At 40.7% G+C, this 20635-nt stretch overlaps 1 protein-coding gene across 2 annotated transcripts; it reads right to left on the reverse strand.

The window, feature by feature from the left end:
* Positions 1-358: 358 nt before the first annotated feature.
* pfkla (phosphofructokinase, liver a) lies at positions 359-20486 on the reverse strand. 2 transcript variants are annotated; one of them, XM_041806925.1, is made up of 22 exons: positions 20264-20486; positions 18652-18725; positions 18115-18192; positions 15793-15982; positions 12988-13153; positions 12516-12560; positions 12324-12432; positions 12029-12124; positions 9337-9429; positions 9027-9152; positions 8863-8927; positions 7911-7974; positions 7660-7806; positions 6226-6296; positions 4849-4936; positions 3543-3695; positions 2918-3082; positions 2772-2833; positions 1141-1252; positions 949-1048; positions 750-855; positions 359-667 (listed from the first exon to the last, which is right to left on the reverse strand). In XM_041806925.1, exons 1-22 carry the CDS (start codon positions 20346-20348, stop codon positions 520-522), a joined length of 2343 nt encoding a protein of 780 aa, XP_041662859.1. In that variant the 5' UTR covers positions 20349-20486; the 3' UTR covers positions 359-519. The 2 variants fall into 2 exon arrangements, with proteins under 2 accessions (XP_041662859.1, XP_041662860.1); XM_041806926.1 differs by lacking the exons at positions 18652-18725; positions 20264-20486 and adding an exon at positions 17727-17811 and having other exon boundaries at positions 18115-18185.
* Positions 20487-20635: the final 149 nt, after the last annotated feature.

The following is a 20635-nucleotide window of genomic DNA, read 5'->3' on the forward strand; positions in this document are numbered from 1 at the left end:
GGTCAAAAATGGGCAAAAAGTAGCAAAAAAAAAGTCGTATTTAATGGCAAAGATAGCTTAATTGTGTGAAAAGTGGCAAAAAATGGTTAAAAAAAGGGCAACAATGGGATAAATGTGGCAAAAATGGGATAAATGGGACAATTAAGTTTGACAATTAAAGCCTACTGTATAAGTCTGGAAACAAACTGATTAATGTGATTAATTTCTGAGGTCAAAGTTTCCCCTTTCTGTGTTTTTTTACGAAATAATATTTCAAATTAAAACATGAAACAGCCACACATCATCACAAAAGAGCCACACGTTGAGTATCACTGATATACAGGATAGCTTTGCAGAATACAGAATAAAATCGGCACCGTTTTGAGTTTATCATGCATTTCATGCCTTATTTAATATTCAGTAGTTACCATGACATAAGAATGCAAACATTTTCAAATATTTTTTTGATTTGTTTTGTCTTAAAGTGTCTGTAGGCCAAAAGTTAGCAAATGCAAAGAGAATACTGCTGCGTTAAAGAGTCTAAAACCCAGAGTCAATGCTTATGGAGCGTCGGGTCACATGTTCAATCTCTCCCGGGACATATTCACAGAAGCTGGTTTGGTACTTGGCCAACATTTTGAGCATTGGACGAAGCTTTAGCCACCACTGGACCTTTGGCATCCGGTGTCTGAAAATCAAAGTTCACAAATCACTTGCATTGATCAGTAATTTAGAGTTCTGCACATTTTGCACACTATTTATTCACTTACTCAAAATCAGTCCCCTCTTTCAGCTCGGTGACGGGGCTGAATGAGATGACCTTCCTGTTGAGGCCGAGCACACATGCTGTGTCCGGTGAGTTGGCAAACACCCGACCTTTTTGGAAACATATCAAGAATTACAGCGCTGTGATTTGCCTCGATGTTTCTGCGCAATTTTACAAACTACAATGCTAAACAGTAAATTTACCTTGTCTGTAGTTTTCAGTCAGCCTCTCTGAAATCCACTGGACAGCCCTCACACCCAACTTAGTGCCAAAATTTCTATCAAAAGGAGAAGGGGATCCTCCCTAGGGCACATGAGCACAAGCCTGTTGTAGCCATCTACACCCATGTCAGTTTTGTCATATGTGGGTTTGTGTATTGTGTTGTGTCCCTGTACCTGCTGCAGGTGTCCCAGCACATTGACTCTGCAGTCAAAGATTCCTTTTCCCTCTGAGGAATACAGCCTGTGGATGAAATCTGTAGTGTAGTTCTCGTGGCATTTTTCATTCCTGTTTTAATGAGAGGAATCAGTTAACCACAGAAAAATCTAAATCTGACAATATTACAAATGAAGTGAGAACTTCTCCATATCCCGTGTTTTAAAATGTATTTTTAAGATTTTTTGAGTAGTTTTATGGTGGTCAGATAGTAGTCAAACATTTTAATGGCTTTTAGATTGCTTGGATTAAATTTAGATAAAACCATATTGGCAAAGGCACAGCTGAAAGCCTGGAACTGCCTGCAGAGCTCAGAGCCAGGATTGTTGCAAGGCACAGATCTGTGGAAAGCTACAAAAACTGTGCTGCACTGAAGGTTCCCAAGAGTACAGTGGCCTCCATAAGTTTGGCACAACCAGGACTCGTCCACAAGCTCGTTGCCTAACCAAACTGAGCAATCGGGTAAAACAGTCTACTAGGAGAGGTGACCAAAAACCTGATGGTGACTCTGACTGAGCTCCAGAGATCCTGTGTGGAGATGGGACAAAGTTCCAGAAAGACAACCATCACTGTAGCCCTCCACTGATCTGGGCTTTATGGCAGAGCAGTTAGATGGAAGCCTCTCAGTGCAAAACAAAAGCCTGCTTGGAGTTTGCAAAAAAGCCCCTGAAGGACTCTCAGACTATGCAAAACAAATTCTCTGGTCCGATGAAACCAAGACTGAACTGTTTGGCTTCAATTCTAAATGTTATGTCTGGAGGAAACCAGCCACCGCTCGTCACCTGTCCAACATCATCTGAATAATGAGGCATGGTGGTGGAAGCATCATGCTGTGGGGGTGTTTTTCAGCAGTAGGGACAAGGAAAATCTTAAATGAAAACCTGTTCTGCAACAGTCAGGATCTCAGACTGGGCTGAAGGTTTACCCTCCAACATGATAATGACCCTATGCAAACAGCCAAGACAACAAAGGAGTGGATAATGACAAAAATTTTGCAAAAATGTCTTCAATTCTGTTTTCACTTTGTCATGATGGGGTACTGAATCATCAGGCTGCAATATAATGTTGAAAAAAAATTTAAAGGGATCTGAATACTTTCTGAATGCTCTGTTAGATTATTGTTTTGAATATGTTCTAAGATGAGACAGACTAAGACTGATATGTACGAGGTAATCCACTTGAGTGAGATTTATTCCCAGTATCCTCTGCTGCTTTGGGGCTATTAAGAAAGTAACCCTTAACTGAAAATAGACCTAAACACATTAAATATATTGGCACTACCCTTGATCAGCTGTCTGCTCAGTTTCACAATTTGTGATGTAAAAATGCCAAACTGAAATTAAATGTTGAAAATGCACTTTTTGTTCAATTTGAAAAAAGAGGAAAGAAAACAAAAAATTGGACAGAATGTCTGCTATCGTAATATAAGCTCTTTATCCATGATATCAGTAATGTCAAACACAATTTAACAAGCTAACAATGAAGTCATCACACTGATGATAATATTAATGTTAGGTGAAAGACTCTTGCTTCATTAGCTTGGCTTTAGCATTGCACAAAATTCTGTATATGGTGCATAACTGTTACGTACCTCAGCACCAGACCCCTCTGGATGTCCTTCTTCATCTTCTCTGCCAAATGCTCCACGTTGGTCTGTCAGAAGTCCAAGTAGTTAATAAAACTGATCATTTTAAATACCACAGATTCATGAAAAGAACTGCAGAGGTTTTATTTTACCGTCAGGTCATGGATGTTGAAAGGGTCTTCAAAGATGTAGGCAGCATCAGCTCCCACAGCTATCCCTGCGCTGGTTGCCAGATAGCCACAGTATCCACCCATCGTCTCCACCACAAACACTCGTCTCTTGGTCCCAGTGGCAGACTGCTTGATCTTATCACAGCTCTGAAGAGGAAATCAAAAGCAATATGAAGTGGAGGCTATTGAGATGGATGGAGAAGAAGCCGATTTCAACCTGGATGAAATCGACCCTCACCTACACTGTGCCATTAACATTTTTTACTTATAATAAAGCCTCTAGAAATAGAGATAAAAGCTCCTTAAAGGAAGTTTTCTTTGGATGGGAACTGGCGGTATAATTTCACTTTTTTCCAAGTGTGCTGCTACACAGGGATGAGGTTAAATCCTGTCTAATCTCTCTGCTTCCTGTCAGAGTTAAAGATAAAATCTAAAGCTAAATCCACACTGGCATCTCTGTTTTGACAACGTTAAGAGTTCAAAGTGTATCCGTGTAACACAGCAGCTCATATTAGATGAGATGTACTCTGGTTTGGTTCATCTCTATCCGCGTTAGAGCTGGAAACATCAAAGTCACACTTGTAATTTGCCATCTGCTCAGCATTACCTCCATGGCAGCGTTGACGGCCGTGTCTGCTCCCAGGCTGAAGTCGGTTCCGGGGACATTGTTGCTGATGGTAGCTGGGATTACACACATGGGGATGCAGAGCTCATCGAAGCGACTGCGGGCTTCAAACAGCTGCAGCACACCTTCATAGCCCTTTGAAAGTCACCGAGAACTTCTTTGATGTAACACTGACACCATAAATTAATATACATGTGACTCAGTCCTGGTTTCTTTAAAGCAGTGGTTCTCAACCTTGGGGTTGTGAGACACTGAGAGGGGGTCTCCAGTTGCCCTAAAAAAACTAAGAATATTTTTTTAATTACACTGTTGCCATTTTACACCAATGTTGTCAATTTTCTTACCCATTTTCATAATTTTTTCCTACCAATTTTAATACAAGTTTACAATTTAACACCTACTTTTCTCAGTTTTAAACTCTTTCCACCACATTTTTCTTCCTGTTTTTGACACTTCTGACCCAGTTGTTGCCACTTAAGCCTAATGCTGCCTCTGTTATTGCGACTATTAACCCCTTTTTTCCACTTTTTATGCCCATTTTTTCCTTTTTAACCACATTTCACCATTTGATATGCCCATTTTTGCTGGTTTAACCAATTCTTGCCAATATCTGCCTATTTTCTTTTTTCTCAGTTAACCTTTTTTGGCCAGTTTATACAAATTTTTCATCCCATTTCACCAAATTTCCATCCATTTTTGGCCAGTTAAAGCCATTCCAGCCACTTTTAACTCCCTTTTTCCACTAATTATGTCAATTTTTGCCGCTTTAACCCATTGTTGCCTTTTTTGCCATTTTTATCCAATTTTTGCCACTTCTATCCCATTTCTGCTATTTTTAAAATCCAATTTCACCACCTTTCCCCCATTTTTTTGCCATCATTAATCCATTGTAGCAATTTTTTCAACCATTATAATCCTTTTTTTAACAAAGGGGATTTACATTTTTTAAAAAGGCTATTTACAACACATGATTTAAAAGACATTTTTTATTTGCTAAGAGTGGTTATTTTTTCAGGTTAAATATAAAATATGGATATCACAGCTTAAATTTATAATGGACCATGCTTTTGTTGACCTCCATGGGCCCCCAGTTTGGCTGGGCCCCAGAAAGCTCCCCCTTTATCCCCCTTATGGACGGCCTTGTCTCCACATCACTATTCTTGAATGTTCATGGCTGTTCAGCCATCTTCAGGTACAGCGGGGGTCCCCGGTCTCTGGCTCCTTTATTTTGGGGGTCACGGGCTGAAAAGGCTGAGAACCACTGCTTTAAAGCGTTGTGTTTTCTTACCTCAAATCCTCCAACGACAAGCAGAGCTGAGATGTTGAAGTTGGTGATGTTTTCCACTATCTTCTCTAGGTGTTTGTTTGGAAGAGTTCTGTAATGGGGCGTGAAGCACAAACAGGGGTACAGAAACTACTTCAGTGATGTTGTCTTGGTCGTTTGGGCTTTGGCTTAGAGATCACATACATTAAAAAAAATCATTTTTCCACATTATTCCTGTTCTCTCAGTGACATAACAGGGATCCACACAGTATACTAGTGCCTATAAAAAGTATTCACCCTGTTGGATGTCAAAATGAGAACAAATTTCTACAAATAAGTAGTGCCAAATAAGTGACTGCATAAATATTCACCCCTTTAAAGTGACTGACCTAATCCAACAGAAGTCCAGACAGTTAGTGCTAGTAGCCTCACAGTAGTTGTAGTATAAAGACACCTGTTTCTGGAAGGTCCAGTCACTGGTTCATCAGTATTCCTGGCTACCATTACACCATGAAGACAAAAGAACACTCAGAGAAAAGGTGATTGAAAAGTCTAAGTCAGTGGATGGGTACTACAATAATTCCAAGTCTCTGAACATCCCCCAGAGTTCATGAATACACCATCCTCAGTGTGGAGCAGGGTGGTGGCAGCATCATGCTGTGGGGATGCTTCTCGGCAGCATCAAAATCTTATTCAGTCTGCAAGAGATATATGGCTTAGGAGAAGAATTATTTTTCAGTCAGACAATGAGCCGAAGCATACAGAGAAAGCTACACAGAAATGGTTTAAAGACAACAAGGGGAATGTTCTGGAGTGGCCGAGTCAAAACCCAGACCTCAATCCAGTAGAGAATTTGTGGCTGGACTTGAAAAGGGCTGTTCATGCTTGATCCCTGATCAACCTGACAGAGTTTGAGCAGTTTTGCAAAGAAGAATGGAGTAAAATTGCAGCATCCAGATGTCTGAGCCTGACTGAGACCTATCCACACAGACTGAATGCTGTGATTGCAGCTAAAGGTGCAGCTACTAAATACTGACTGGAAGGGGGTGAAAATTTAGGCAGCCACTTATTTAACATCACATATTTTAATTTGACATTACTTTGTCGAAATCTGTTTTCACTGTGACATTAAAGAGGGGCATTTTGTATGTTTTGGACAAAAAAGCTAAATTATATTGATCATGATTGATTAATAAAATCAATAAAAGAATAAAATATCCAAGGGGGTGAATACTTTTCATAGGCGCTGTAAATAGCTTGTTTTATCCTATCATGCATCAGTTTTGAACTTTTAACAGCTTCTTTCAAGCACCCAAACATCACTAGTGTCCAACTACAGAATACTGTGAAGATAACTTGAATATAGTCATAATTCACAGGAATCAGTGTCCAGCAGCTCACCTCTTTGTCCCCAGCAGCGAACCTCCTTGGCCAGTCCATCCCGCCACATTGTGCCATTCCATCTCAAAAATCTGCACACAGACAAATGTCCATACTCAGCCATCTCCTTTCAAACAGGTCACTGGTTCAGAACATATCTACAGCAGTGATACCTAAAGTGTAGCTCTCGAGCCACATGTGGCTCTTTTGTGATTATTTTGGCTCTTTTATGTTTTAATTTTAAATATTATTTCCCTAGAAAACCTTAAAAAAGGGAAACTTTTTTGCCCTTTTTCACATTTTTTTGCCACTTTTATCTCATATTTGCCCTTTTCACCATTTTTTCTCCCCATTTTCACCCATCTAAGATACCTTTTGTCAATAAATACAACTTTTTTCCTCGTTTTTGCTCATTTAAGCCACTTCTTTTAGCCACTCTTATCCACTTTTTGCCCTTTTTCACAATTTTTTGCCACTTTTCATCAATTTAAGTTACGTTTTACAATTAAATACCACTTTTTTCTACTTTTTGCCCATATTTGCCACTTTTTTCCAATTTTTGCCCATTTAAGCTACCTCTGGCCATTAAATACTTTTTGCACATTTTTGACACTTTTTTTTTGCCTCTTTTATCCCATATTTGCCCTTTTCACCATTTTCTCCCCATTTTCACCCATTTAAGATACCTTTTGTCATTTATTACAACTTTTTTTCTCGTTTTTTCCATTTAAGTCACTTCTTTTAGCCACTCTTATCCCATTTTTGCCCTTTTTCAACATTTTTTTGCCACTTCTTGCCAATTTAAGAGAACTTTGCTTTTAAGAACCACTTGTTTCCTTTTTTTGCCACTTCTTTTTGCCACTTTTATCCCATTTTTGCCCTTTTTCACCACTTTTTACCCATTTAAGCTACCTTTTGCCACTACATACCACTTGTTTCCTATTTTTTACCCATTCTTTCCACTCTTGACTGCTTTTTGCCCATTTTAGTCACTTTTCACTTTTTTTTGCCTTTTTTTGACCATTTTTGCCACCTGTAATTCATTTATTGTCACTTCTCACCCATTTTTGCTGCTTTCTGACCCTTTTTCCACATTTTCCTCCTCATTTTCACCTCTTTTTATTTATTTTTGTTGCTTTTTGACCATTTTTGCCTCCCTTAACTTATTGTTATTGCTACTTGTTTTTTGCCTATTTTGGGTATTTTTCCCTCATTATGTCACTTCTCACCCATTTTTTTCCCCTTTCACCCATTTTTGCCCTTTTGCTGCTTTTTGACCATTTTTGCCACCTTTAACTTATTTTATTGCCACTTTAATCCATTTTTTTGCCACTTTTCAGCACTTAGATTGTGGCTCTTGCAAAGGTATTTTTCAACAATTTGGCCTTTTGGTTGAGCAGGGTTGAGTAACACTGTTCTACAGTATGGTGAAGAGTTAACAGCAGAAGCTCTTACGTCTCCTTTGGCGAGTCCTTGAAAGCCATCATGGACAGCGTAGACCTTGTGACCATGAGCGAGCGCCAACCTCACAGCAGACCTCACAGCTGCATTCATTCCTGCAGCTGGAGCTCCAACGTTCAGAATAGCCAAGGAGAAATTGCTCTGAAGGGAGAAGGCCATATGTGGGTTGACTTTTATGATTCTTTTATACCTGTTAATGCACATGATTGTGTCTTTATGTGTGTTTGTGGTATAGAATGACCAACCTGAGACTGAGATGGCTTCTGAAAGGCAAGAAGCTTGTAGATGTTCCAGTTGTTCTCAAAACTCCTGCAAGATAAATCTAATTAACATCATGGATACTAATATAATGTTTTTTAGTTTAAACACGCAGTGTGAAAATTCCTCCACCAGGGGGCTCCATCCATCCATTTTCTATACCGCTTATCCCATTGTGGGTCGCAGGGGGGCTGGAGCCTATCCCAGCTGTCATTGGGCGAGAGGCGGGGTACACCCTGGACTGGTCACCAGCCAATCACAGGGCTGACATGTAGAGACAGACAACCAGGCACACTCACATTCACACCTACGGCCAATTTAGAGTCACCAATTAACCTAACGAGCATGTTTTTGGTGGTGGGAGGAAGCCAGAGAGAACCCACGCATGCACAGGGAGAACATGCAAGCTCTGCACAGAAAGGCCCTGATCAGGAAGAGAACCAGGGACCTTTTTGCTTACCTCTTGTTTTGATTGAGGACTGTTTTTGTTTCATGGATGAATTTAACAGAATGAGGGAGAAAGCATTCTGGGATTGCTTGTCAGCCACTTTTAACAGCTTTTCTCCCACCTTATGTGAAATTCATCCATGAAACCCAAACATCAGTCAGCTGTTTTGTAAAAATGCCTCACAGGGTGGAGTTTTTGTAAAACAGAGTCCTTGATTCTTAACTTGAAGCAAGTTTCAAAGGTGGTCAGAGTGGAGAAGCGCATCACGGCAAAATGCTGAGAATAATCATGCTCTATCATAAATCAGCGGCACAAACATGATAAGATGCATCCTGTTACAACATTTAGCAAGTTTCTTGCTTTGATAGCTTTCGGAAATGTTAGGTAATATAAGAGCTCAACTAAAAATATAAAAGACAGGAGCAGTTCAATATTGAAACTGCAGGAAAAAACTCTACACATTGTACTTTTGCATAAACATGAGTTCTTACCCTCCACGTAGTTTCACAGCCTCATCAAACCTCTTCTCATTCATGGCTTTTTGCACCAACTTAGTCTGCAAATGATGGCAAAGTAAAAAAAAAAATACATCAGGCTTCCACTGATGTCAGAACTCCCATTAAAGCCAATTATAGAGGACAGGAGGGTGACTCACCATCTCTACACACTCCATCAGAGGCAGGCGAACAGGATGGTTACCTGACAGGCCGATGGCACAGGCGGGGGTGTCAGGAGAGGCCTCCATCAGAGCCACCACCGCCTCCACACCCAACTTAGTGCTCTGAAAACATAAGAGTGTGCATGTGTATGCATTTAAATACACAGACTGTGCATGACGTGATGATGTTACAGAGAACCGCTTGTCCATGCATGGTTCCTAAATTTACTTAAAGGTTCCAAAGATGCAGACACAGAGTATCCCACTGTTCTCATCTGCAATTTAAAAAAAGGTCATTTTTACTCACCAGAATCCTGTCAAAGGCAGAGGGAGTTCCTCCTCGCTGTACATGGCCAAGTACGGTCACTCTGGTATCATAACCCAGCCTCTTTACCACCAGCTTCAAACAGACATGGATGCAATTCAGCTAATCATGATTTGTCACCAAGCAGAAATACGTACATAAAACAGGCGTATAGGTTTTGTAGTTAATCTGTATTCCCTACACACCGTTTCCCAAATTATTATGCAAATTGGATTTTAGTGTCATAAACATTAAATTTTTTGTTTTTCAGTTAAACTCATAGATGGTTTTGTGTCTCAGGGCTCTTTGGATCACTGACAGCAATCTCAGACACCTGTGATCATTAGTTTGCCAGGTGAGCCCAATTAAAGGAAAACTACTTAAGAAGGACGTTGCACATTATTAAGCAGGCCACAGGCTTCAGCAATACGAGAAAGAAAAGGATCTCTGCTGCTGAAAGCCTCAAATAGTGTAATGCCTTGGAGAAGGAATGAAAACATGAGATATTTCAGGAAAAATTAAGCGTTATCATCGTACTGTAAAGAAATCTGTGGCTGAGTCAGAGCACAGACAGGTTCGTGCAGATAAAGGCATAATGAGGAAGGTTTCTGCAAGACAAATTCATGGGATTAAGAGAGCAGCTGCTAAAATGTCATAACAAAGCAGCAAACAGGTATTTGAAGCTGCTGGTGCCTCTGGAGTCCCACCAACCTCAAGGTGTAGGATCCTCCAGAGGCTTGCAGTCGTGTATGAACCTACTATTCAGCCCCCCCTAACCAATGCTCACAAGCAGAAATGGTTGCAGTGGGCCCAGAAATACATGAAGACTCATTTTCAAACAGTCTTGTTTACTGATGAATGCCGTTCAACCCTGGATGGTCCAGATGGAGGAGTAGTGGATGGTTGGTGGATGGCCACCACGTCCCAACAAGGCTGTTACATCAGCAAGGAGGGGGCGGAGTCATGCTTGGGCAGGAATCATGGGGAGAGAGCTGGTAGGCCCCTTTAGGGTCCCTGAAGGTGTGAAAATGACCTCGACAAAGTGTATAGAGTTTCTGACTGACCACTTTCTTCCATGGTACAAAAAGAAGAACAGTGCCTTCTGTAGCAAAATGATCTTCATGCATGACAATGCACCATCTCATGCTGCAAAGAATCCCTCTGTGTCATTGGCTGCTATGGGCATAAAAGGAGAGAAACTCATGGTGTGGCTCCCATCCTCCCCTGACCTTTAACCCTACTGAGAACCTTTGGAGCATCCTCAAGCTAAAGATCTATGAGGGTGGGAGGCAGTTCACATCAGAACAGCAGCTCTGGGAGGATATTCTGACATCCTGCAAAGAAATTCAAGCAGAAACTCTCCAAAAACTCACAAGTTCAATGGATGCAAGAATAGTGAAGGTGATATCAAAGAAGGGCTCCTATGTTAACATGGAACTTGGCCTGTTAAGATGTTTTTGATTGAAATAGCTTTGATTTCAGTAAATATGACCTCCTAATGCTGCAAACTCAACTAATGAACATTTCAGTTTTTTACAACCTATAAAATGTTCTGAAACTCTGTTGTGCATAATAATGTGGAACAGTGCATTTTTATTTTATTTTTTAATGATAGTTATAGTTATGGTATACTGACCTTCTTTTCCTTTGACTATTTAGGAAAATTAGAGGAAAATATCATTTGCATTATAATTTTGAATGGGGTGTGATCTAAAGACATTTTAACACCTTTACATAATTATTATTTCTTAGTCACATGTTTGACACAGTGTTGCCCACTTAGCGATTTTGTCGCTTTATTCAGCGAGTTTTCAGACCCCTCTAGTGACTTTTTTTCAAAAGAGCGACTAGCGACAAATCTAGCGACTTTCTCTGGTGTTACTGGAGACTTTTGGAGACTCCGACGTTAAAGCATGTATCGTTGTTGCTCCTCTACGTGGGCCCATCCTCGTCCCAAGGCACTCACAGACAGGCAGCACAGTCCTCGCAGCATCTCAGCTGCAGTCGGAGCAGGAGATGCCCACGCCCCCATGTCAGAGTGCAAACCAACCGCTTTGTGAAGGTGCCTTAACAGTTTTTTCTGTTGTCTCTTTTTGGTCAATTTAAAGTTGTTAATGAAGACTTTATAAAAAAAATATTTATAAATGTTATAGTTAAAAATGTTAATGTTTCACTGGAATTTGATGTAGGCTTGTAAGTGGACCACAAGGCTCAAAACTAAACCAAAAGTAAGAAAGTTAAACTTCTAAGAAAAATAGAACGATAAACTAAAACTAAAAATTAAAGTTACTCTGCCAGAGTATCTCCCAAATCATTTTTGCCAGTCCCAAGTCCAGATAAAGGAGAAGGGATGGAATTGTGACGTTATAAAAACAAGAAACGACAGAAGCAAGTTCATTTGTAATTCTATACATCTTAAAGATCTTTTTACTCACTTTTGGTTCTCTAATGACATTTTCCGTCTCTCCTACAGCATCCATTACAAATAACTGCATACCTATGATTATGCAAATTATGTGATGATGTCATTTAGCGACTTCTGGCAACTTTTAGGACAGCCAATAGCTACTTTCCTTACTGAGGAGCTGGCAACACTGGTTTGACAGATATGCCAGTATCACACCACACTCAGTCTTGGAGCTCTTACCATATACAAATCAGGCAAACATCCCTGGTTTTACAGTTTTAAACTTACATCTTTGATGTAAGTTGAGGAGATGGGCTTTCCATTTCTGTCAATGGCTCCTTCTGCTACGATGATAATGTTAAGCCTGGATCCTTTGGTGCGGCTCTGGAGGTAAACAGACACAGTGATAATAATAGCCAGTGAGTCAGTAAGCCTTCACTAAGTGCTGCTAGGAAGAGGGAACATTCAGCTAGAAATGCATGTAGACTAAAGAGGATACATAACTTGTCTATTCTAAATCAGACAATATACATACAGCCCTTTATATTCCTGTGGCTAATAAACAGTCTTGTTTGTGTCTTACTACTTCTAGCCGGTTGCACATACGGTCCTCCCAGCCCTCCTGAGGAGGAGACTCTGGAATGAAGAGCCAGTCTGCTCCAGAAGCCAGAGCAGACACTAAGGCCAGATATCTAGAGGAGTATATTGACATTATAATGAGTTTTAGTGATGGCAGAGTAGATGGGATAGGAGGATGTGCCAGGGTATTACTCACCCACAGTGTCGCCCCATGACTTCAAGAACAAAAGTGCGCTGATGGCTGCAGGGACACAAAATTTGCACAATAATAAAAAGCTATAAAACAGAGGCAGCAGCTATGTGTAGGCAAACAGAGAGTCTTCTGTTTGTTGCAACACGCAGGAAAGAAGACAAGTCTGAACAAGATCATGGAGGATGAATAAGAGAGATAGGCCATGACAGCTTCACCTAGATATCTGCATTCCATTCCATTATGATAAGTCTGGCAAAGAGCTAAACCTCTAAGAGCTCTTATTACAGCTGACAGAATGTTTTGCATTATCTTTGTCAGAGTTTCTCTACTGAAGTACCACTATGCTGTTGTGATCTTCACCAATAGCTGCTGGAGAAAGAATGACTCAACAGATCTGTCCATGAGCTCTTAATATCTACGTTCACCAGCTGTTGTTTGAGTGTTGACTGCTGGTCAATATCACGCAGTGCCTGACCTTTGTGCAGTGGTCATGATTGCATCGATAATCTCCATGATGCGGTGCAGGGCGGAATCAGCTCCGATGGTCATATCTGTGCCGCAGAAGTCATTATCAATGGAGCCCACAAGTCCCACGATATTCAGGTGGTTGTGCTGCTTGGCCAGAGTGTCTGTGATCCTCCCTGTAAAACACAGGTCCATTAAAAGGAGCAGACTATTGTAGCAGAAAGCAAAGCACAAAGGAGTATGAGTGCTGACATAACAGAAGCTTATCACATGCCCTTGGTAATAAAATTATTCCTTAAAGGTAATAAATTATTCCTTAAGGGAACATTTCTCACCCAGTTCTTAAGGAACAGTGTACAACTCTGGTAGGACTCTAGTAAAATGCAAACGATACCCAATAACTTGATTTAATACTAAATCAACAAAAGAAAAACTCCTATGCACCCAGAATTGTGTCATTTCTTTAATTGATTTGCAAAAAATTAAAAGAAATCTGTCTGAATGGAAATGGACATTTTTGTGCAATTTCAACAGCCTGTGCAGAAGTTTTCTAGCAGGTTTTCATTCTTCTCCTATGCACCTGTCATATGAAATAGATGTAGTTGTTATTTTAGGCTACAGTGCTTTTGAAACTATCAGACAGGGCTGATTGATTATAGCAGAAATCCTTATCATGATCATTTCTATTGATACTGCAACTGTTATACAAGTGCATCTCAAAAAAATTAGAATATTATGTTAAAAATCATTTTTTCTGTTATTTACTTCAGAAAGTTAAATTTCCATACATTCTAGATTCATCTCATACAAAGTGAAATATTTCGCAACTTTTTAGTTTTGATCTTGATGATTACAGATTACAGCTCATGAAAATCAAACACTCCCTCTCTCAAAATAGAATATTGTTGAAAAGTCCAATTTTACAAAGGTTTCCTGAGCCTTTAATCCAGAGCAGGGCAATTAAATGAAAAATAATCAAAACTGACATTTAGAGCCTAAATTTGCTGTGTTAATCATTTCAAATTTTCCTGTGAAATTCTCTCTCTACTAATGCATCACCCCCTTAAAAACAAACTGCAAGCTGTGTAGTCACATGATAGGTAGTCGGTGTAGCAGGGCCCGCAGCCTGCTGGAAACCCAAGAGAAGAAGAAGTACTAGTCATGTGACACCCTGGACAGGCTCCAGTACGTCCAAAACTCTGCTACTAGAGTTCTCACCTGCACTAGACCCTGGCAGCACATCACTCTGACCCTCATCCACCTTCACTGGCTCCCTATCAAGTCCTGTATCAACTACAAAGTCCTCCTCCTCACATACAAATCTCTCCATGCTCTGGCTCCTCAGTACCTTTCTGATCTCCTCCATCCATACACACCATCCAGCAACCTTCGGTCTTCAGACACCGGCCTACTTTCCATACCCAAAACCAAACTCTGAACCTATGGAGACAGAGCCTTCAGTGCTGCAGCCTCCACACTCTTCCTGCAGACATTCGTAGCGCTCCATCTCTGGACGTTTTAAAAAAAAAAACGTCTCAAGCACCACCTGTTCACCACAGCCTACAGCCTTCACTAAACCACCCCTTACACTCATCCTTCCCCTCTCTTAGTTTGTCCTTGTCTATGTGTTCTTGTAAAGCATCCTTGGGTTTCTTTAAAGGTGCTATGTAAATTCAAGATATTATCATTATTATTATCATCATCACATCCAGTCCACTAAAACCAAGCAGCAACCTCCGGTCCCGAAAAATGAAGCCAATGCAGAAGTGCAAAAAAATTGCATTACCACGAGTGTCCACTTGAGGCTGGCTGCAGGAACACCAGAAGTCTCATCTGCACACGTGTTAAACAGCCGGTTTTTACAGTAGAAATAAACTGGTTTACAGCCTGGTTCAAAAAAACCAAACACGTCTCATTAACTAGTGTCTTATTGTGCTCCCACTGTATGGGGGGGGGGGATTTTTTTGTACCACGATCATTTGCATTATATTTAGGATAAAGTTATTTTCTACTTTTTATATAACACTATTAAAATAATTTATTTTGTTAGCGAGAAATACAAGTAGCTTATTTTTCTACTTTTCTTGGAAAATGTGATGTCTTACGTAAAACATTTTTTATTTCATCTGATGTGTGTTTTGATTTCAGTGGTTTAAATAAATAACCATAAATTTTTAATTTCTGCATACTTCTTTCAGTTATTCTTTTTAAAATATATAAAAATTTACAGAAATAACAGAGTCGGAGTTTGGGGGTGGATTTATCGTTCATAAATTGTAATTGAGATACAAAGTTCAGTTGATCTTGATTTTTGCCATTATCGCCCAGCCCTACTTCATTTTCTCGCTCTGATTCAGTACACACAACCACAATCATGGGGAAGACTGCTGACTTCACTGTTGTCCAAAAGATAATCACTGACACCCTTTATAAGGAGGGTAAGCCACAGAGGGTCTCTGCTGAAAGGACAGGCTGTTCTCAGAGCAGACTCATGGAAAGATGACTGAAAAGGAAACTGTGGTAAAAAAAAAAAATGTTCACATGCAACAGGGATGAGCTCAGCCTTCAGAGGACTGTCACATAAATGAGATTCAAGAACTTAGGCAGCTTCACAAGGAGTGGGCTGAGACTGGAGTCTGTGAATTATGAGCCACCTCAAGTGTGATGTTCCTAGAGCCACTTCTTTTTTGAGAAAGTGGATTTTTTGTGAGCTGTAAGCTGTAATCATCCATCTTGAAACAAAAAAGTCTTGAATAATAAGGTGAAACTAAGGCTTAGCAATGAGTTGACCATGTTTTCTAAAGAGCACTCTAACCTTTCTGAACAAGCTCCTCCAACAGGCCGCTCCACTCAGTGCGGAAGATGTTCGCTCCAGTGAGGCTGCCATCTCCTCCGCATACACACAGGTTGGTGATGCCTTTTGTCACCAGGTTGAACGCCGCGGCGAGCCTCCCCTCCCGGGTTGTGAAGGCCTTGCATCGCGCACTTCCTATCACAGTTCCACCCTGCAGTCATGTGACAAGACAAACAAGGAAGCTTGTCTTTAAAATGTCATGCTTCAAGACAAACATTTATTTTAGCACTTGGCTACTGATGGTATTGTTTAGTTACAACAGATGTGAGATTGAAGAGCAGGAGACAGAACCAACAGCACACATGAGACAATCTGGATGCACATCACTCCTGCACAGAGGTTCTCAGACTGTTAAGTTTTTAAAAAACTGTGGTTGATTCTTAGAACTTGTTTAAAACTAGCAGGCAAGCAGATACACTATATTGCCAAAAGTATTTGCTCACCTGCCTTGACTCGCATATGAATTTAAGTGACATCCCATTCTTAATCCATAGGGTTTAATCTGACGTTGGTCCACCCTTTGCAGCTATAACAGCTTCAACTCTTCTGGGAAGGCTTTCCACAAGGTTTAGGAGAGTGTTTATGGGAATTTTTTACCATTCTTCCAGAAGTGCATTTGTAAGGTCACACACTGATGTTGGACCAGAAGGCCTGGCTCTCAGTCTCCGCTCTAATTCATCCCAAAGGTGTCCAATGGGGTTGAGGTCAGGACTCTGTGCAGGCCAGTCAAGTTCATCCACACCAAACTCTCTCACCCATGTCTTTATGGACCTTGCTTTGTGCACTGGTGCACAGTCATGTTGGAACAGGAAGGGGCCATCCCCAAACTGTTCCCACAAAGGTGGGAGCATGGAATTGTCCAAAATCTCTTGGTATGTTGAAGCATTCAGAGTTCCTTTGACTGGAACTAAGGGGCCAAGCCCAGCTCCTGAAAAACAAGCCCACACCATAATCCCCCCTCCACCAAACTTTACACTTGGCACAATGCAGTCAGACAAGTACCATTCTCCTGGCAACCGCCAAACCCAGACTCGTCCATCAGATTGCCAGATGGAGAAGTACAATGCATCACTCCAGAGAAGGCGTCTCCACTGCTCCGGAGTCCAGTGGCGGCGTGCTTTACACCACTGCATCCCACGCTTTACATTGCACTTGGTGATGTATGGCTTAGATGCAGCTGTTACCATGGAAACCCATTCATGAAGCTCTCTACCACTGTTCTTGAGCTAATCTGAAGGCCACATGAAGTTTGGAGGTCTGTAGTGATTGACTCTGCGGAAAGTTGGCGACCTCTGCGCACTATGCGCCTCAGCATCCGCTGACCCTGCTCCCTCATTTTACGTGGCCTACCACTTGGTGGCTGAGTTGCTGTCATTCCCAATGGCTTCCACTTTGTTATAATACCACTGACAGTTGACTGTGGAATTGAAATTGAAATTTCACCACTGGACTTGTTGCACAGGTGGCATCCTATCACAGTACCACGCTGGAATTCACTGAGCTCCTGAAAGTGAGCCATTCTTTCACAAATGTTTGAAACAGTCTGCATGCCTAGGTGATGATTTTATACACCTGTGGACATGGAAGTGATTGGAACACCTGATTTACATTATTTGGATGGGTGAGTGAATACTTTTGGCAATATAGTGTATCACTTTATATTAAGAGGCAGGCTTGGAACCAGGGATACTCTGTGATAAGGTTTAAACAAAATAATACCAATCAACAGATCTGCTTCAGAAAAAGACTGCATGCCCTCCAACAAACATGCAATATAAACACAAGACAGCTGATGCAAAACATACAGTGGTAGTGCTCACGACTGTCTTTTATTTAGTGCAACGTGCTGCTCCATCAAAGCTGTAGCTTAATGCACATGCAGCAAGGCCTCTTACCAGTTTAAAACCAGTATTAGACAAAGAGGAGGGCGAAGAGATGAGAGAGAGAGAGATTGGGCATTTAATCAACCTCATATTTCAACTATAAAAAAGAGAAAAGGAAAGATGTTTCAGAGAAAAATTATCACCCATATCCTACTTTAGAACATTATCAGTGGCATAAACTCGGACATGTGGCAGAACAAAAAGCACAGGTAAATGATGAGTCTGCTTTCCTGATTTTAGCTAGGCTTGTTGCTATGATACCATGATAAATGAGGCTGCCATTAAAGTGTGTCTTTACTGATTTGATAGTTCAGAATGGCTGCCTGGAAAAAAGCATACCATATGGAGTTATCCTTTTTGGTGCTTTTTAACAGCCACTGAGGTGAATATTTAACTGTACCTGTTGGATGATGTTGGTCACACTGTGCCAGTGAGCCAGTTTGATGTTGTCTCCCCCGTCCACCAGGCCCTGGTATCCCTGAAAAGTAAAAGACCAAGTTAGGCTGTGCAAATGATCAAAATTCAGACTAAATCACGATATGGCCTCAAATCGCAGACGCCCCACATTTTTTAACCTGAATTGTGTATGAATATACCAGTTTAATAGAATTGTTTTGCAGCAGAGATGTTATGCTCTACACATCATTTATTTATTTAACTTTATTTTACACTGTAAAAAAATCTGTAAAATTTACTGTAAATTACACACAGAAACAGCTCGTTCTGAGCAGGGCTGAAAAAGAGGGGCTTTTAGACATATAAAAATCCAACACTGGAGTGTCTCTTCAGCAAAAACTTCACAGGCATGTTTTGGGGACCCCTAAGACTGGTATAAACTTGTCTTAAAGGGGTAAAATATGTGACCTATGAACATATAGCAAGGATAAAAACATGTCGTAGTGCATTTATTTAGGAGGACATTAATGAAAAAGTTCACCTCATATATAAGATAAACCTTGGCTCCGACATAGATGCCCATTCTTGTCACGGCTCGGACAGCAGCATTCATTCCTGTGTAGAAGACGGTTGCACAGAAGTATAAGTTACTCACAAGCTGTTGCACCAACACCCTGTGTAAGGCAATCACACTAGTGGATATGACTTTGCTGGCTCTTCTTGGGCAAAGGTGCTGCCACTGCTGATGAAACAGTCATAAATCTAACAAGCCTTACTCAAGCAGATCTCATTCTTAAGTAAAGAAACTGTAGAAATATCCTGTTACAAGTGTGAGTGATTCACATAAGCAAAAGTACAAACGTAGGACTGTGCATACTTTAAATCAGTGATCATCAGCGTGTGCCAAATGTGGCTCTTTTGTGGGAATGTGTGGCTCTTTTATGTCTTAATTTAAAATATTAAAACCATAAAAAAGGAAACTTGACCTCAGAATTATCCATTGCAATTTGTTTCCCACACTTATACTGTAGGCTTTAATTGTCAAACTTAATTGTCAACCTATATTTTGTCTGTATATCTCCATTGCCCTTATTTGCAATTTGTTTACCCTTTTTGCTACTTTTATCCCGTTTTTACCCTTTTCACCAGTTTTTGCCTCTTTTATCATCCTTTTCACAAACTGCATTTTTTCCCCTTTTTGCCCATTTAAGGTGCCTCTTGCCATTACATGTCATTTTTCACTCGTTTCCCCCCCTTTTTCCCCCCATCTTTTTGACAATTTTAGTTAATTTTCACTCATTTTCCCCCACCTTTTTGACAATTTTAGTTATTTTCACTCACTTTCCCCCACCTTTTTGCCAATTTTAGTCACTTTTCACTCTTTTTTGCCAAGTTTTTCCCACTTTTTTACCACTATTGCCACCTGTAAGACATTTTTTTTTGTCACGTCTCACCCATTTCTGCCACTTCATGCCTATTTTACCCCCATTCACCTATTTTTGGCCACTTTTTTGCAGTTTTTTTTTAAACCTATTTTGTCACCTTTAACTTATTTTTATTGCCACTTTCACCCACTTTTCACCACTTAGATTGCGGCTCTTGCAGAAGTATTTTTCAACAATTTGGCTCTTAGGTTGAGTAACACTGATAACATTTTAATATCATAGTGGTGGATTAAAAGACGGAGAATACCTGATAAATCATTAGAGATAATTATTTAAGTTATCATGTACCTGTTGATTATATGTGGTATTCTTATCTCACAGTGCAAAGTGACACAAGTATTCATATATCAGTATGCCTTTATGTGCTTCAGCAAAAGAAAATAGTATTTCAGCTCCTTTGTGGTTATAATCAGGTTAAACACAAGTGCTTTATAATAATGAATTCATTTAACAACTGAGAGCAAGCAGGAAGTGGGCTTCATGTAAGCTCATAAACGACCTTTGACTTTTGAACATAAGATATCTGTTCTGTAGATTTTTATCAAACTCTGAGTTATTAACGCTTTACACCAAACTCTAGCCAGAGTCCTGGTTTATCCTCTGCTCCTGCTAACTTTAGTAGCAGGAAACCTTTCCGGTTCCCCTTCCTGCGGGTTCTTAAAGGCTCTCCATGCAGAGTAAACCTGACTTCTCTGTTTTATAAGTCACCTTGTGCATCTCCCCCGCTGGTCAGCACTGCCATGGCCCGACCTGCCCCCGTCATCTTCAGCCTCTCCAGGTCCATCAGAGACATTTTGACCCCTGCAGGTAAAAACAGCCAAACTGGATCAAGTGGAGAGGAAAGAGTTTGCTGAGTAAACCTGGTGTTAATCCAGATGTCGCTTCCTTTCCGTAGTTTCACCCTCAGTAAACATCCAGCTCCTCTGCAGGCTCTGACTCCGCCCTGTACAAAGGAGCACAGTGGGCGTTCCCTTCATGGGCCCGCGCGAGACGGCAGATCTTTGCGACAGCACGTAGAGCACGCACGCTGTCAACACCACGGTCTAAAGCAGGGGGGGCAAACTCAACCACAGCAGGGGC

Source organism: Cheilinus undulatus, linkage group 15, assembly GCF_018320785.1.
Source record: "Cheilinus undulatus linkage group 15, ASM1832078v1, whole genome shotgun sequence".
NCBI lineage: Eukaryota > Metazoa > Chordata > Actinopteri > Labriformes > Labridae > Cheilinus > Cheilinus undulatus.

What these genes read in the sequence shown, in the direction of transcription:
- pfkla (XM_041806925.1), bottom strand. Translation starts at nt 20,348, where the DNA reads ATGTCTCTGATGGACCTGGAGAGGCTGAAGATGACGGGGGCAGGTCGG. An exon ending in TGATGGAGTGTGTAGAGATG is followed by an intron (nt 8,928 to 9,026) that starts GTGAGTCACCCT and finishes CATCATTTGCAG; the next exon opens with ACTAAGTTGGTGCAAAAAGC. An exon ending in GCTGTGAAACTACGTGGAGG is followed by an intron (nt 7,975 to 8,862) that starts GTAAGAACTCAT and finishes TTTATCTTGCAG; the next exon opens with GAGTTTTGAGAACAACTGGA.